Source organism: Pelmatolapia mariae, linkage group LG10_11 (genome assembly GCF_036321145.2).
Source record: "Pelmatolapia mariae isolate MD_Pm_ZW linkage group LG10_11, Pm_UMD_F_2, whole genome shotgun sequence".
Classification (NCBI taxonomy): Eukaryota; Metazoa; Chordata; class Actinopteri; order Cichliformes; family Cichlidae; genus Pelmatolapia; species Pelmatolapia mariae.
Window position 1 is genome coordinate 39,137,736 of NC_086236.1, and position 19,156 is coordinate 39,156,891.

The 19,156-nt window shown below is 41.7% G+C and overlaps 1 protein-coding gene across 4 annotated transcripts in view; it reads right to left on the bottom strand.

Moving 5' to 3' along the window:
- cdk14 (cyclin dependent kinase 14) overlaps nt 1–19,156 on the bottom strand; it is a 224,447-nt gene that overhangs the window by 65,817 nt on the left and 139,474 nt on the right. For all 4 annotated transcript variants that reach the window (XM_063486668.1, XM_063486669.1, XM_063486670.1 and 1 more), the window contains 2 exons: nt 8,449–8,512; nt 3,985–4,033 (listed from right to left, as the gene is read on the bottom strand). In XM_063486668.1, coding sequence (XP_063342738.1) covers nt 3,985–4,033; nt 8,449–8,512 — 113 coding nt within the window. The remainder of the gene's footprint in view (nt 1–3,984; nt 4,034–8,448; nt 8,513–19,156) is intronic.

Below are 19,156 nucleotides of genomic sequence, written 5' to 3' on the forward strand. Positions count from 1 at the left end.
CACATAAAACCCCCATAGACACAGATTGATTTCCTGTCCATCAGCCGTCCGCATTTTCACAGCTGGAAGAAAAACAGTGCAGCAGAGAAAAATGGCTGATGGAAACCAGAAACACAGAGAGCACGAGGGGGTGAGCCAAGTCTCATGCAGGACATAGTGAGTGTATATATGTTCATATCACATTCACCGTTCCCTGGACTGTGATGAAAGGCAGCTGAGAGGAAGTGATGGCCATTAACATTCCACCTCACTTTCTTTCTGCACATTTTTATTTCCTCCTGGACTCGAGAGAATCAGGAGACTGGGAGGGACCGAGGAATCCACCGCAGCTAACATTTATGTCTGCTTTTCATTTGTCCTCGGATGCTTCAGTTCACTTCTTTAAAGGATCCTTCTATTAAAATCATTATACTCTACATTAGCTGCTTTCAAATCAAACCCATCCAACTGAAATACTTATTCTGAGAACTTGTGGATCAACTCTTTGATATTTGGATCCTAAAGTAAGCCTCTCAGAAACACGTCGAATTTCATACCATATAAAACACCAACCAGCCAATGAGCAATTAACTGTAAGTGTTGGGGTCAAACTGATATCCCCAGCTGATGTTACAACCCAGCGTACAAGCTTAAAATCCCAAGTGTTTCAGTTTGTTACATGTCCACTTAGGTGGACAACAGACATTAAGTCTTATGAATTTAGTATGGAGTGACACATCAGTGTCCAATGTAGTGGTTTATGTGCAAGTATACCATCAACACTGACACTAATACACTCTAAAAAGTAATTCAGAGGCTTAGTAAATATCACTATAAATATAAGTTAGATGAGCCTGATAAAATCTATGAATATCCTTTTAGTAATTATTTGAGTTTGATAAGTTGAAATAAATGTCTAAAATGTTAACGTATGTGTTTGTGTTAAATTAAGGTATTTATTTACATTTATCTCAGACAAAAAATTCAGTATGTGGTTCACAGAGTACCTTCTTTGCATGTACTTAATATTTCTGTTTAAAATTGAATCAAAATATTTGAGAAACATGTATCTATACTCATCAATATCTTGTACTAAAATCATTAATTATCCAAATCAATATTATTTATTGTCAGCAACTACAACTGAAAAGTGTAAGTAAAACACGATAACGTAGAGTAATTGAGTACCATGAGCCTTTTTCATTGTTTTGTTCATTTTGTTTTTTAAATACTCTGAGCTTTTGTGTTTGCTCTCCTGGTTTGACATTTATCCTTCAAGTCTGTAAGGCTTTGAGCTAAAAGGGGAAAGACTCTTGTCTTTTTAGTGCTTGTTTATATCGAGTTATTGCCATGTTTATGAAAATTACATTTTCATTTGGAAAAATGTTAACATGTGGTCATTTTTCATACATGTATTATGAAACACAAAACTACATATTAGTTTGTCTGGTTTTTAGACTTAGACTGCCAGTGAAATACAATAACATTCATATTTGAATGTTAGGGGGCGATCGTGGCTCAAGAGTTGGCAGTTCGTCTTGTAGTCGGAAGGTTGCTGGTTCGAGCCTCGGCTCCGACAGGTTGCCTACTGGTGGTGGTCAGAGGGCCCGGTGGCGCCAGTGTCCGGCAGCCTCGCCTCTGTCAGTGCGCCCCAGGGCAGCTGTGGCTACAATGTAGCTTGCCATCACCAGTGTGTGAATGTGTGTGTGTGGATGGGTGGATGACTGAATGTAGTGTAAAGCGCTTTGGGGTCCACTAAGGCTACGTTCACACTGCAGGCGAAAGCGCATCAAATCCGATTTTTTTGACCCTATGCGACCCATATCCGATCATGGTATGACAGTGTGAACGGCACAAATCCGATATTTTCAAATCCGATCTGGGTCACTTTCGTATGTGGTACTGAATCCGATACATATCCGATGTTTTAGAAAGCGACTGCTGTTTGAACGGTCATGTCGCATTAAATCCGTCTTTTACGTCACTGACACAAGACAGACGCCAATTATCAGCGCCGGAGAAGACATCGCGAACACTTCCTGGCCATCCAGTGCAGATGTCAGTGAAACTGTTGGGAAGACAATGTTGGAGAAACGTGAACATTTCATTGCAGATTCTGACAGAAATCTGCAACTATCCTTTGAAGCACCGCTCCTCTAAAACAGCAATAAGGATAATTATTAGGTTATTTACATTATTATGTAAATAACAAAATAACTTAAAGCAAAATTGGGAAACGTAAAGTCCGAAGTCTTTATATTAAGGGCCATCAGTCAAACAATATTGTTTGCTCTGGGTCTAAAGCGTGTTGTGTGTGACGTCTTCTTTTGCGCATGCGGGCCGCTTTGAGCGTTCACACTAGAGCGCGTTTGCTGTCGCATTTTATTTGTAGTGTGAACAAGCAGACAAAAAAATCGGATTTGATCAAAAAATCGGAATTGAGCATTAAGACCTGCAGTGTGAACGTAGCCTAAGTAAAGCGCTATACAAATACAGGCCATTTACCATATTTAATATTAAGTACAATTTTGATTACGTTCAGTTTACAATATTAAGTAAATGGAACAAAATTTTGGATTAACTGACCATCTATTTTTTTAATGTTTGTGTAACAACTACAATTATTCATTTCAACTTAATATGTTTAAGCTTTAGTTATTCAATTGATCAAGTATATTGAACAGATTTGACTGGTTTCCAATCTACTCAATATTTTTAAGTAAATGTCAGTTTTGGTTTTTAGAGTGTACAAGAAAACAGCCTTTGAATAGCTGTCCACTGTAGTGCCCACTATGTGTGAAAGGGTCGATATTAATTTGGGGGTAAAATGTATAACTGCAGCCAGGAGAACATGACGACGTGGAGCATGAAATAAGTGCTGCAGGGATGATGTTTTGTATGCCATCCCAGAAGTTAGCATCACTGTGGTCCCCTTAACAAAGAGCCATGCTTCTGCATTATCGTGTAACATTAGCTTCACAGGAAATAAAAATGTATATGATCATTTCCATAAGGAGAAATAACAGTTTGAAGTGTGAATACACATTGTTAGAAGTAAAACAGAAGCATTAGGATCTAAAGTAAATGAGACCATTGAGGTAGAAGTCAGCGTCATCACCACAAAACTTTTGTATTTTGTATCATACGACATGTCCTCAACGATGTCTGTACTCTCTTTGATCCACTTGTTAGCAAATGCATATTATATGAGAAAATGTGAAAACATGTAAGGGTTACATTTAATAAAGACATCTAACCAAGAACTCATTCAGAAAGATCAGTGATTTGAAGACGAGGGAAGCAGAAGCTGAAAAACCATTTCCAGGTTTTACTGTTCAAAGATAAAAATCCAAGTGTAAATGAGAAACAAACTCCCTGGTTTTCATGTCCTAGCACTAAAGAGCATACACGAAGGGTATGCTCTTTTCTAGGTTTGAATCCTGTTATTGACAGTTATCTTGTTTCATTATAAAATAAAATACACTGACGCAAATGACTCTGGCGATAATTCATACAGCGACAGAATGTTTGACACATCATGGGAAGCAATTTGTGGCAGATTCTTTACTTTCCAGATTAGAGGCACAGCAGATTCTCTGGGGATTAAGGATGACCTGTGTAATTATTCCAAATCACAGGAGGCACGCAGGTCTTAGCATCCTGTGTGATGAGGGCTTTAGTTAGTGACGACGAATCTTCGTTCCAGCAGCTATACTTTGTGATTGTAGCTGATTAGACAGCTGGAGTTTTATATAAATCACTTCCCTGCTGCTTATTTCAAATTCCCTCTGGAAAACAGTCACACTCCCCTTTTGCCCGCCGTTGTCTCCACTCCAGATGCACGCCTGGGGCAAACAGTGGCACACATCTGGGAGAAGCCCTGACTGCCAAGCCCTGCCCTTTTCCTGCCTGATGTCTCACAACACAAGTCACACATATGATGTTGCAGTAATGCTGCATGCAGGCTTGTACACACACACACACACACACACACAGCTCACTTACTTATTCCAAGCTTGTCTGAGCTTCTTTGCGCTGTACACTGTAAAGCGGTCTGCAACGAGAAAAAAACACAACAAGCAATTAAATGGCTGCACTAAGAGCTGCTGCTGGGTTAATGACACACACCTGCTAAAACACCTTCAAACCAAACTTCTACGTGCACGTCTCAGCAAATTATGAGACATAGATGCTGCAATAATTAATTGTAAACTACGATTTTTCAAATAGTGGCAGGGCCTTAGCTTACCCTCACAGAGAAGGGCCGCCTATTTTCAGATCTTTCCTTGTGTTAATTGGCTGCTAATCTCCACCCAGCACAGCTCACTGCTGCAGTGTTGCTGTTGTGTTTCTGTCTTTTTCAAATCGGGCCATGTCCACTTCCATAATTTTATTCTTGGATTCTACTAGAGTAGTTCTGCAAGATTCAAATCCAAATAATAAAAAAGAAATAAACATAGCCTCGGTGCTTTTAGTTCCTATTGCTTTAAGGCAGCTCCCTTTTGATTGGCTACCTCTTAGATTTGGACACATAGCAGGGGCTGTTTGTCTTTGATGACAAAATTAGACATATCTGCTTTCAATCATGTCCTATAGAGACACACGTCAAAAGAAACTGCATCAAACTGAGCATTTGCAGTATAAAAATGGCAGCAAAACATCTCAAAACCTGCAAAAAGATACATTTTGGTAAAGCAAGTACTTTGAATCAGTTAGTGCTGCAGTAACTAGCTTGTCAGACTTTAACTGCAACTTCATGTAAACCACAATCAAAAGCTTAAATACATTTAGTTTGGGATCCATTTCAATCTTCTTCTTTGGTTCTCTGGCTCTGCAGACAGCACCTCATCCAGAAATACATTTTTTGGTCCCACATTTTAAAAACAAAGCTAACAGTTTGCCACAGAGGCAAGTTCCTACATTATACAGTCACACTCATGAAAAGTGCAAACAAAAATATACATGCAATGTTGTACAAAGCTGGACTGTCACTGTAAGTAATACCTTCAACACTGTGCTCCTCAGACTGAGCTGTGCTGGACAGCTCACTGGATCATCTTAAAGGAATGCAGCCACAATCAATGTAATTAACTCAACTTTGTCTGGAATCTTAAAAATGTGTGCTGTAGTAAAGGCCTGCGACGACCAGGCAAAGCAGCTTAATGTTATCACACAAAGTGTTGCTTTGTGTATTAGTTTGCCAAAATGAGGACTGGAAAATGAATGAAATCCTCTTGAGCAATGCAGTGTGAGCTATGTGCCTCTGCTGCAAGGCCAAACCGCATTAAATTGTCATATTTTCAAGAGGAGTTTGGTGAAGCAGTGTCTCCGTGCTTCTGCAGCTATGATCGCTATGCTGTGAATGTGTGAAGGCTCAGCGCTCTTCTCTTAATTACAGCCAAAACTGCCATGTGGGTGTGCAGTCAGCTACTGTACAAGCTAGCCAGCCACCCAGTGAGCTAGTCTGTCTGGACTCCCACACTGTTGGCCTGATCCAGCTAGCCAGCAACCTGACAGCCTGTTCCAGCATCAGCCTGCAGCTTGCAAGACAGCCAGCAGTGGGTCCTGTCGCCCAGGCTGGTGTCAGGTGCGCCGGCGTGAGCTGACCAGAGCTCGCTGAGCACCAGGGGAGACGGCTCCAGCTATCAGAAGGAGGAGAGGTGGAGCCAGGCTGTGCTGGGAAAACATGCACACTTCAAAATAGACATAATTTTGGATATTTTGAGCATACTGGTGCAAATGTTAGTCCTTTCTTTAAATACCACAAAACTTGATTATTGAAATGTGTTCATTAATATGTCAGAATCACAGCTCAAATCAACCAGAACCTTCATTATACTGTGTCTGAGGTGTTGGTCAGACTGTCTGCATGTTTGCACCTGTATGCACTGTGCAGCTGTGTTGCAGGTTTTATATGTGCCCTCCCTTCAAGGTTTAATTTTCAGATATGCAGTCTGAGCTGGACCATGACTGAGACCAAGAGCGGAGGGAGGCAGCTAAAGGGAGATATGGCTGGAAGTGAGGAAGTATCTGTGGAAGCTTTTCATTACCACAAAAATGTGAAAAAAAAGTGGCGCCTTCACTCTGAGGCCAAGCCGCAGCATCGTGTCTGAAAGTGCAGTGATGTATTCAGGTTGGAGCGGGACAGAAAAGAAAGACAGGAAGGTGCTGCAGAATTTATGTGGAAGTAACAGAGAAATATGTGACGAATCCTCGGCACAGCAGTGATACAGTCGTGTGTTTTTGGACAACGGGTGGCTGAGAGGAGCTCAGTCCTGCTGAGGAAACTCTGCAGACTGACGCAACACTGCCACCTGCTGCTCACTGCAGCCTTAGACATGTAGACGCTCGTGTCTATACACGTTTCAAATACTGCAAAAAATCAAAGTTAGTAACAGCTTTTTATTGTTACAAACATAAAGAAAAATACTCAAGTAGTTTGTCTTTGCATCTGTCTTCACACTTTAATCACAGACCTAAGCTGCAATAACTCTTTACCACTCAGTGTGTCAGCAGAGACTGGTCAGCACAGTCAGTTTTGTTTCAGCACCATCCACTGCTGGTTTGCACACAGTATCTCCACAGAGCCACTGTAGCTACTCAGCTATAATTTCCATTATATTTGTTTTAATGAGCTCTGCTAGTGATCTGCTTTATTCATATGTCCATCTCTTTATCTGCTTATGTCGGCTAGCCTGTCATTCAGTTTTGTGAAAGTGTTAGCATACAACACAATATCATTCAGATTATGGAGGCTACAGCTGTAGTATAACACCTGCTATCATTAAGGATTACTGTTCTTCTGCTGTAGTTCATTTTTTGGGCACTTCTTCTTTGATCCTCCAGTTTCCTCTGATTTTTTAAGGACAAGTAACTCTTAAGAATCATCTTGTTGGGGCTATTTCATGGATGACAAACTGTGTTATTGTTGAAACAACATGCTGCTAATAACAAAGTACCTAAAGATTGTCTAAGATCAGTTTATGCCGTGAGCACGTTTTTACCTAAAGTGATTAATAAATGAAAAAAACAACCAAGCAAACACAAATCCTCTAAGACTGGTCAGATACAAAGCCTAGAAAATGAGTCGATGTCCAAAGAAAAACATGAACTTTATTCCTGCTACAGTGTAACATTTAGAAGATTTTTTTCCTGATTTCAGATTAGACTTGAAGTGCACTTCCAGGAGATTATAGTTCAATTTCTCCCTTGTGCTTAAAAACTGCTCCTGCATTATCCTCTCATTCACTGTGTGTCTGCGCTGACTGTACTACACTCAGGTTGTAATTGATGTGCACTCAGAGGCATTACAGGGCTTCACAAGCATCTCACTTTTTCCCGTGTTTGCTGAGAGCGCAGCCACAAGAAGCCCTGAACATGCACACGTCATATGAACAGATGCAGCGCTCGCAGGCTAGAGCCAGCCAAAGCTGGGCATGTGTGTACGTTTGTGTGGGTGAGACAGCTGCACAGCTGTGCAACACAGTGTGCGAGAGGCTAACAAGAGCCAACTGTCGCTGTGGCCACAGGATGCAAAATCACATTAGTATGGGTTGTATGTGCATGTGACCACGAAAGCCACCCCAGTAGGTTTCTAATTGGCCACTGGAGATAAGAGGCTGGGTCACATACTGTAGCTTTGTGATGCCTCACTACCCCGAACCCTCGCTCTAACCCTCTTGATGTCCATCCTCGCCTGTCCCCTCTTCTCAGCTCCAGCTCTTCTGCAGTCCCTCTATTCATGTCCTATCTAAAAAGCCCTAATGAGCTCCCAGAAGGCATGGCTGCCACCCCCTCTTCTGCTGCTGGTGCACTAATGGGGTACAGTGAGCTTTTGGTAGGTGGCAGTATTGCCTCATATTCATGATTAGCTTTGGAGTTCTGAGAATGCACACAACAGCGTGACAACCAAGTCGCAACAGCTTCTTCAAAACCTGGACACTAAAATGTTATCTTGTTATCTGTCATTCTGATTATGCAAACTAAAGAGTTAGTATGACACCTGCTTTCAGTTAGCAGTACCGGCATTGATATCGATATTATTGATATTTGGATCAATCTGCCCGCCCCTGTCAGTCAGAATTAGGTAGCCTAAAGTGTTAGCATAGAGGCTATCTATCTAACTAAAGATACTAATGACAGTAAAAATTATGCATAGCAGCAGTATTATAGCATCTATTACATATATATGGTTTCAGGCTAACTCTTTAGCATCTTGTTAGATTTAATTGTACAAAGTGTTGATGCCTGTGCAAAAGTAAGCTGTATGCTAACAGCAGCCATATGATGGTCACAACAAATGGCCTCAGTCCTCCTCCAACACTTTCCTTTGTTTTTATGTAATCTATGTATCTTTAGGGTAGCACTGCTACAACATCAGACTTACACCACAGAGACAGAGTTAATCATTCATGCCATGATTTTTGCCAGTGTGTGTATATTAAAACTATACTAAGATCTGGTAATTACCTGGTTTAAAGTGAGGCAGGGAGTTAACACCAGGCCATGTATCCTCAGATGGAGTGCCAAGGACCTGAAAAAGACACAAAGAAGGAAAAGTGAGTATAAGTAATGGTTAGGATAATGTTAACCTGACGGAGAATGACGCACATGTTCTTTTATAAGCATTTGCATCATATCTGTAAATATAACAGGTTACTTTGTGGTTAAACACAGTGCATAAAGTTCTTCATATGTTAGCGCTCGCATAACGGTCACCAAAGTCCTAGCTTCTGCCTGAGGTGTTAATATATAAAGTATGACAGCTGACTGTGCTGATGTGAGTTCTCATGATGAACTTCCAGTACAAAGGCGTCTCCTTTCTTTTGCAACAGTCACGATAAGTGCATCTTTTCTGGGAAATGGAGTTCTCACGCACACAACCTGGCTTTAGGGTGATCGAATACAGAGCAGCGGACATGCCTTTGACGTGATCCATCATACCATAACAACATAATAGCTTCCAGATTGCCCACTTGGTCTGATCTACAACACACTCATATGGTAGAAGTGTGGAACTGCTGCATGTCTCCTCCCTCCATGCAAACACACAGTGTAGGTGCACTGTGGGATAAATTAGTTTCAGATGACTGACGCCGGCAAAGACGACAGACAAAGAAAAGCAAAAATTAGTGTCTCTCCACAACTTTATGTGATTAAACAGCTGATGATGCTTCGCCCGTTCCTTTGACTCGGGTGTGTCGCTTTAGTTACTCAGATTCTCAACAGTTCCAAAACACAACAAGACAAATGATGTGCTTAAAAGGACAATATTTTATTTAATCAAGAAAATCAAAAGCATTTCTAAAAGGTCTGGAGCTTGTGTGTGGACATTAACGCTTTAGTCTAGTTGCAATAATAAAAACTTCCACCAGACGGCAGTAGGGGACCATAAAGCAGCCTGGAGTGGAACTTGAGGAAAGGTATCAAGAGGTTCCACACTGAACTTCATTAAAAAATGTTTCACCGTTGCATTTTTAAATGTGTTTGGAAGCAATGTTCACACAAGGTAAGACTCTGACTAAGAACAGAAGGGAGTACACTGGCTGCTTCATCGCTGAAAGGAGTAAAAAATCCTTCAGTTAGTCCTCACCACTGACCTCCATCATTAGATCTCTCTTCCACTAACGCTAGATTGGTGAGCATCACCTGAAAACTGCACTTCCCCCTGATAGAAGCTGTCAGAGAATGGATTTCTATGAGCGTGATCATGATAAGATGGGTGGGTGGGTTTAGCAGGACATGAGGTCGTGAGTGTTAGAGGGGTGACTGGAAGGTGAACGAGGGGCCACGTGACAGGATCTGAATTTGGCTGGCAGAGCTGGAATCATTTTGCATTATTGATGTATCAGTTCTGTGGCCTTTGAAGTGGAGAGGGAGAGCTGGGTGGAGGGCTGGATGTGAATGTCAGAGTCTTTATGAGGACATCACGCCGGGGAAGCAGACGAGCAGCAGCACAGCTCAGGGTCTAGTCAGTCATCAGTGAGCTCGCTTAACACTTCTCTTTTAGAAGCGAGGTAATGTGGTGGTCCCTCAACCTGATGATCAATAACCCCCAATGAACAATGAACACAGTACAGTTAATGTGCTATAACAATAATGAGCATGAGATGAAAGTGTGGATCGGAATGTTGTAGGGTGGATGATGGAGGACAGCACATCTAAAACTGTTTAAAACTTGCTACAATCTTATTGTCTGCAGATTATTTCCAGTTCACAGATATCGTTGTTAAGCTATCAATATAGCTGTTTCACCACATAGTAGAGATGTTTTACTTTTTAACTCCATCTTTAATGGTGATGATGATGTTTGACTTCATCACTGCCACTGTGCACGACAGATATTCTTTTAAAGACAATATCTATAATAGACCACATGTGTGCGCTCACAGCTTCATGGCTCTCGGGCACATTCTAAACTCAGTCTTAATGTGATTACACAAGCAAAAATGGAACAAAGAAGGTCAGTCACGAGGACCTACTACTTTCGCTCCAAGGCTTTTCCAGCTTCAGCGCAGAGATGGATGTTTTGGACAAATAACGGCTGCTTGTTTCCTGTGGGGCACAATCTCCCCTCTGTATATCCCACATGGGAAAATAAAACCCCACACCCCTCCATCTTTGCTCAGGCAGTAGATTCCAATGCCTGCACATATAGAGTAATGGATATATGAAACAGCCTGCTGAAACGGAGGCCGGGATAATCCATCAGAGAGGGCAGGTTTGGTCTCTACACATCTCTGAATATGAGGGAATGTGTGGAGAGTGTATGGAGACAAAGACGGAGCATATAAAGAGAATCCCTGTGAGGTCACAGGTCACAACCCTGCACGCTGCACTCATACTCTGCCACACATACATATAATAAGCCCCCCAGCAGCGAGGTTACAGACCACCCATTTGGCCAGACACAAACAGTATGTCTGACCTTCACACAGCGACGCTCTTAATTCTGTTCATGCTGCCAGACAGAATGAAGAGGTTAGAGAGATGTGGCAAGACAATGAACAGGTCAAACAGGCTCCTCGCAGTGAACAAGACAGCTGACATATGTGGGATGGGTTATGCTTAATTTGCGGTACAGCGTTGTGACCGTTGGGGTAGATATCGGTCTATGGAGAGCCTACAGGGAGGCCACAGAGGACCGATGCAAATGTGCACCTGTGCAGTCCAGAGTTTATCAAGAATGGGAGAAACATCGGAGAGAAAAACATCAGAAAGTGCAGAGGACACTTTTCAGTGGTTCTCATTGAATGTTAGGACCTCGCTCTTCGCAGTGGTTGGCTGATGAACCAACAACGGCACAAGCCAGCGTTGCCCACACAACAGTAGCACCACATACTTTTCCACGGCTCCCTGTTGTCTGCCAACGAAGAACCATGTTCAGCCCACAAAGCCGAACAGCATGTGGCTCGCCGTGGATGATTCTGTGTGTACGTCCAACACTGGATCAAGAACAGAATTTACAGGAGAAGCACAGAAAAACAACAAAAACAACCTCTGATTGTTTGCACACTGCCCCCTGGTGACAGTAAACAGCTACAACATGTAAAGGACAGGCTGCAGAGCGGTGTCTGCAGGCTGTTTGTCCTAAAGCAGTTTATTTGTTTCAGTCAGTTTCTCCATGGGTCACACTCAAAAAACATTTCCCATAATGTGAACTTAGTATCATAAAAGGATCAGCCATGTCTCCTAAGATCAAAATCTCCATGCCGAGCAGCAGAGACTTTCCTCTACAGAAGACCCAGGAGTGCTGTTTGAAAAGTCAGGCCAGGGCCAGCTGGAACTGCTGCAGAGCAGGTGTGGAAACCAGGTGCATAGTTTCATCTATCCAGAAGGGGGAGCAGAAATAATGAAACCTCAAATAAAACTGCTTTACCCAGTGCTACTGTTACTGAATATTTATAAAACTGCAACATATGAAACTAAAAAAAGGCTGAGACTGAGTGAGCCAGAGGGCTAAAAGATGCTCTTCCTGCCTAATCTGTGCTATGAAAGCTAAAAACAGGATTTATTTACCTGAAATTAATAAACGTTTAAAACAAAAGACTAAATATAACCTGGCTTCTTGCAGTTAATGTGAATTAGTTCAGGTTCTGATATCACAGTGATATACTGCAGAGTACAGTGTGTGTGTGTGTGTGTGTGTGTGTGTGTCCAGCCCATCCCGACTGGGAAACAATTGCTTCTGCTGCTCTTAGTGTCAGACATGCTATGTGTGACAGTGCTGTGCTGGACAGTCTCTCACCTGCACACAGAGCAGCACGTACACGATGGAAAACAGATTTGGTGATTTAAATGTAAATGACATATCTTCCTCGGTATTGCTGCATACGAGAAACAGTCCAGTTTGTGAGTGTTAAATAAAGTGTTACTCAGGTTAAACAACAAAAATAATGATAAAAATATCATCATAAAATGACGTGGAGGCGATATCATTTTCCATTTACTGTTTGTAATGTTTTTGTGTGGACTATAAGATTTATAATCTGCAGCATAATTACAGGTTATAATATAACATTAAAAAGTTAAAACTGAACTTTTAGGCAAAGAAAGTCATGTTTTGTTTTTAAGTTTCACTCAATGTTCAAACTAAGTGCAGCCTCGATGCTGAGTTTATTTCACTGAGTGTGTACTTAATGAACTGTAAAGGTTTTCTTATTTGTTATCCCCAGTTTAAGTTTTCATGTTGAAAGTGTTTATTTCTCCCATCATGCTGCACATCACGCCTCTCATCCCCAATGGATCCGACAGCATGCCCAGCAGACTGGACCTAACTTTTTGTTGTTGTTACTGTAGATCACCATACTAGTGTTCTAGCATAGACCCGTCACAGGTTTGAGAGCGAGCACAAACGTGTCATTAGCATTAATGTGAACCCGCCTGAACCACGACTGCTGCTTCTCCTGTCAGCCACCCTGACACCTGCAGATAACAAGCACATCTGTAAAATCCAGAAACCCATTCAACCTCATTCCTTTTCCTCCAGTACAGCAATACAACACAGTGCAGTGAACGGTTAATCTTCAGATACCATAACCGTCAACTGAGTATTATGCAAGATAACATTTACCCTTAAAAGCTGCTCCCACCCAACTCCACCGCTCCTATCCTGCCTCTCTATTCACCTGGAAATGTGTTTCTGACTAGAAGGAATGCCGATGGTCACAAATGGGGAAAAAACCTGATCAGATGGGAAGACTGAAACCCAGGGCTCGCAAAATTTCAAAATCCCTGGTAGCCCTTCGGGCAGGGACTCTTCAGCTTTTGGTAGCCCAAAATAAATTTAAGTAGCCCGAATAAAAAAGGGAGCAATTTTTTTTATGTTTTGTTTCCTATTTTGTTTCCGTTACAATATTATACTTTAATGTATAATATTGTAACGGAAACAAAACATTAATCAAAAAATTGTTGAAACACAAATTACAATATTGTATAAAAATTACAATCATCAACTCAAATACTTGGATGTAATTGAACAGAAATTTCTATGAACTTGTAAGAACTGTACAACAGGAATCAGTCTGTGTCAGATCCTGAATTTGAAATTTCCACTGAAATCACAGGTAAGAGGCAAGTGGAACCAAGATCTAGGCCATTTGCTTTTTGAAGTTTGCAAAGACTGCTAAATTTTGCCAGTGGTAGTTCACTCTTTGCAACATAGTACGCTGTTCTAAACAGATTTTTCAGGATTGATTTTTAGTATGTTATTTGCAGACTGAGCAATAATCCATTTCTTGCATTTGTCATGGGTTCTAATGGGGTCCTTTCTTAAAATTACTGGTCCCAGTAACAAAGGACTCAGAAATCGAGGGAAACCAACAACACACCCGGCAGAACATTATGTTATTTACACGAGTGCACATAAGTGGTCCACATGTGCGCATTCGCTGTCACAATAAAAGACGCGCACCAGATAAGAAGTTGCAACGCGCGTTTGCGTCCATATAAAAGGCACTGTTTTTGTCCGCTAGAGTGGGATTTTCATGGCACATTCTGCACCACATCTCTGTGCATTCATCATTTGTTTAAAGCCAGCTCACCTCCTGCAACCACTTTTCCTAGAATACGCGCTTCTTTTGTGGTTCGGACTCCATCTGACATTTCTTTGGAGGTGGAGGAACACCAAAGTAATTGCTTAAAGGAGCTTCTTCGACATCTTTAACAGTTCTAAACAAATGTCTGTCCTCCTCCAGAAAATCTTATGGACGCAAACACGCGTTGCAACTTCTTATCTTGTGCGCAATATAAAAAATAAAATGTAAATGTGTTAAAAAATGTAAACATCTATGTTTAGTGAACTTTGCCATGTCGCTCTGTGGTGCAGCTAAGACACCAAAGTTTACACACTATGTCTACTTGATCCACGTCTGACTCTGCGAACCCATAATGTTTCTACACCACTGAAGGGTTTTTTACCTCTCTTTTCAACCAACAGCAGTCACTCTCCTCTCCAAATAACTTCTGCTTAGCTTTCCGAGCTTCCGTCTGTTAGCTCCTCTTAATTGTTGTGACGCGTGTTTGAAACGCAGAGAGGTGCGCTCGATTTGCCACACGGAGCAGCGCGAGAGTAAAGCACGAGGGAGGTGCTAATAATCGGCTCAGTCATTTTTAATGATCGTTGAAAGCCCAGATCGTAATTTAGATTAAAATTCGATTAATTGAGCAGCCCTAGTCACATATTGACAGTGGCTCACCGATGCCAATGACATATTTACCCAGCTACATTTCCGAAAGAATGCAAAAGCATTGACATATATTTTTCCTTTCTATGATAGCCCGACGGGCAGGGCAGGGATAGATTCTGGTAGCCCGACTGGAAAACTCGCTAGCCCCGGGACGTCGGGCTAGCGATTTTGCGAGCCCTGAAACCTTTTGCCTTCTGGTCCTTACCTCTCTGACCAGACTGAGTTCCCATTACTTTTATTTAAGTTGTTTTATTCTTCTAATGGTACTGTACTTTTAGCCAATGGGTGGTATTTTTAAATGTGCTTAGAAATAAACGTGTATGGAAAAAAAACAGACACCACCCAAACCAAGAAGTATGGCAAGGAACAGGAACTTTATCCTGCGTCCTCCTGTTCCTAGAGATTCGGGGGAGGTGAAGGTTGCAAGTTACAACTGCTCCCTCACAGGTCAATCCTTTAATCCACGTATAAGCACCGGCACTGACCCCAGTACAGGATTCATCCTGCTCCCACCTCCTCCACTTTCCCTTCCTTGCTCTCTGCCATTGTCCTAAAGTTGACCCCAGCCTTCATCTTCTCCTCTGCTCCAAAACCCCAAGCCTCACCCCTAGCTCCTCTCCATCCCTGGTCACGGCCAAGCAGATTGGGGTCACCTCCAGGCAGGGGTCAAATGGATCAGAACCAGAGCCAAGTGGATCAGCTGTCTCCCACTGCGCCGGGGTGGAATGTGTTCAGTAAGCCCTGGCTATCCTGTCTGGGTTTCAGCAGATGGATGCTCATGTCACAGGCACAGCGGCTGGTGGTGAAATGGCATTATTTATCTCCCCAGCAGCCTCCCGCTCTCTCCTGAGAGTAGATCAGCTCACATGTGCACCGGCTTACACTTCATAGCAGGAACACACTCAAAATAAACAGGCCTCTGAACACCATGCGGTGCCTTTGCACTGCTGTAATGAACTCCTTCACAGCTGTTCTGTGTGGAACCAAGTTCAAACGATTCAAAGGGTTCCACTGACTGCCAATGATGTTAGAAAGGTTCCTTACAGTTCACATCTTAGTTAAAATGCCTGAGTGCATATAAACCATGGATACAGCCAAAATCATGTCACTCAACACTGTGGCGATGTTCAAAATCATGAGCCAAAGACATTTGGCTTTTTGTTCATTGGCCACTTGGATTTTTTAAATCTGACTGTGACCAGTGAGAGGAGGAAGTGACTGAAGAGGGGAGGATACAATTCAAGCAAAAATGGAAGGGACACGTCGACCACTAAGTAGCCACAATCTAACTCTGACTTTGGTATGTATTTTACTCTCAGCTGGACAGTGACCTACAGAACAACCATCGTGCTGTATTTAAGAAGACTTGAAACTAGTGATGGAGTCACATTGCTTTATCCAATTGTTAAGTGATGACGTATCAATCCTGCTTCCGGGTCCAAACTACTCTGCGTTTATGAAGGTTGTTGTGTTTTTAACATGTTTTAATGTTTTGTATCTTGTTTTATTTCATCTCAACAAGCCCTTAAAAACAGTCAGTGATCACTGTCAGCTTCTCTTGGTTTTTACTACCACTGTTCATTTTAAAGCTCAGTTTTTAAATCCTTACAATGTAACTACAGCCCAGCCCATGCAGCAGTATATTAATGACTAACCTTCTATTGTGGATGGATTATCTCAGTTGTTCTCCTGACTGAAGTTTGGTCCGTTTACAGCATCCTGCCATGTGATTGCATTTGTCTCTAACCATCAGGAACCCTCACGTTAACTTTTATAGAGTGGAAAAAAGTTAGCGTTCATCCTCCAGCTTCACTGTGTTTGTTATGCTAACATAGCTGTGTAGCTAGTGATCACGTAGCACATCATTATATAGCAGCTAGCCCAACTTCAGTAACCCTACAAACGTCACTGATGTTTAGTTTTCTGTCTTCATTTATGTTGGAAGTGATAGCAGAGCTGTACGTTTGAATTTTTCCAGGAACTCTCTCAGTCAGAACATGCTATACAGTGTTCCCTCGTTTATCGCGTCGTTTTAAAAATAACCCGTGATAGGTGAAATCCGCGAAGTAGTGAACTTTATTTTTTTACAATTATTATAGATGTTTTAAGGCTGTAAAACCCCTCACTACACACTTTCTACACTTTTCTCAGACAGGAATGAACATTTTCACACTTTTCTCTCTTGTTTAAACTCTCAAAGTTCAAACCTCTGTAGAAAAATAAGTCCAGTATTATAGAATGAAACCAAAGATCAAAGCCTGTTTTCAGGTCCAGAACATGAGAATAGAGCAGCTGCCAGAGGATTCAACATTAATGAATCAATGGTACGGAAGTAGAGGAAGAAAGAGGAATGAGTTGAGTAAAGTTTGACTTATCTGACTGTTTTGTTTCACTTAATGCGCCTTATAATCCTTTGATGTTGACACTGTTGTGTTTGTTATCTTCTGCTAGCGAAGATTTATGTAAATTTGACAAGCTGAACGCATTCTGTACTGTACAGGAGACACGGCATGAGATTGATTGAAAATGCAAAATTGCACCCTCAAAAAATCTGCAAAAACAGCGAGGCCGCGAAAAGTGAACCGCTATATAGCGAGGGACCACTGTATCATGTCTAGATGGAAACTAGCGAGCTAACTTCCTGCTAACTTCTAACTCTGTTAAATGTAATAAATTCTGTTTTCATGGATGCCTGGATGTTAAACTTAATTGTCACACCTGGTAAACGCTGATCATTTTATTAAAGATGAAAGAATTTAGACAGTTTGTAACTCTCAGTGATGCTGCAGTGTTCGTTTGACTTTGGGACCTGAAGCAGAGTTTGGCTAATGACGTCAGACTTAAAAGACCGGATTGTCTTGCTGGACACTAATGGCAACAGTAACTTACAAAATGAATAAGGTGTTGTATTAAATAAGACCTAAAACTAGCATGTTAGCACACAAACTTATCATCAAAGAATTAACTGAGGATGATCAGTTAAATTTGGACTCGATAAAGTGACAGTGACACGTCCAACATCACTGTTGGATCCTTATGAGCATTTCTAAATGTTAACCTCTCATGGTAATGCCTCAGAGAGTGTGTCTGCACCTGTCCCTTCCTGCCACCGCATGTTTGGAACTGCTGTAACGTCTTAAATCTCTGCCTTCAGTAGAGAATTCATCAAGTGGATTATCTATCGCTGGTACCTCCAAATGCATCTACAGCAAGTTTTATTTTACTGCAGCGGTGGGCTGCAGTAAAATCACGCTGACCACCAGGCTGGAATGACTAAGAAAAACAAAGTTAGCATTTAAAAAAAATCAAGAGGATGTGTCTTCATTCTCTGGGGACCAGAAACGTCACAAGATGTACAAGCTATCACATGTCTACTGATAACTGCTAACAGCTAGTCTAGCATCATTTTAATGGTGCCAGATACCAGTAGAAATGGTGCTGGCATCTCTCAAAGACCCTAGCACCTATACTTAAAAGAAACAATCAAGCCTTGGGTTTTCATCTCTTGTAGTTCTTTATTATTTAATATTGGCAAGCCTTCATTTGAGAAACACTTTTGTACAAGCTCTGTTGAGATGACAATAAAAGGATGGGCAGAGTTTAATAAGAGCCGAACAACAGTTTAGATTTAGGGTATATCCCCTATATTAGAGGGAAACCGTCACCGTGTTGTTGGCATTTATGGCTTTACGCCGAGCAGAGGATATTAATGAAACAGTCTGATAAGCAACATGTAAACATCTTAATTGCAGCAATGCATCACTCTGATTAATGTCCATAATCAGATTATTATGATCATGTAAACGTAGCCAGTGTATTTCAGTAAATAGCACGTCTTACGCACAAACATAAGCTATCATATTACCCGTGGCTGTCTGAGGGCATATTTCACCAGAAACAACAGCTGTTTCACTCACACTAATGGAAGGAGGCGCATTGGTGTCTTCTGAGAAGCAACACACAAACATTTTTGCACTGAGACATTTACCTCTGCCTGACAGCCTATTTCCTACAGATAGACCTGTCCATATTCATATAGATCTTCCAGCGGACGCAATCTTTTATGACCTGACAGCTAGTTAACCAGCTCCACTGTGCCTCTGCCTCGTCTACCTCAATTTTAATTCTCACACAGACACAGTCTGCGTGTGTGTGTGTCTGTGTGTGTGTGAGACAGCGGTATAGAGAGAGAAAGTCATGCTAATACCTAAAGACAAACACAGACTGCATGACCACAGTTATTCCAACACTAAAGATAGCAGCATGCATCTGAAACAAGCACTTTGGATAAATGAAAGTGTGCGTTTCCGCCTCGCTAAGCCCGACGTGCACACGCAGAGAGCTGTAGGAACGGTGATAAGCACCGGATCCGCATAGCCTTAATGCTGTCAGAGATAATAACACTGCGGAGGTGTGGTATTAGAGGAAAATCAGCCCGTGACAAAAATATGGGTTAGAAAAAAATACACACAGAAAAGCTATTTTGGGAT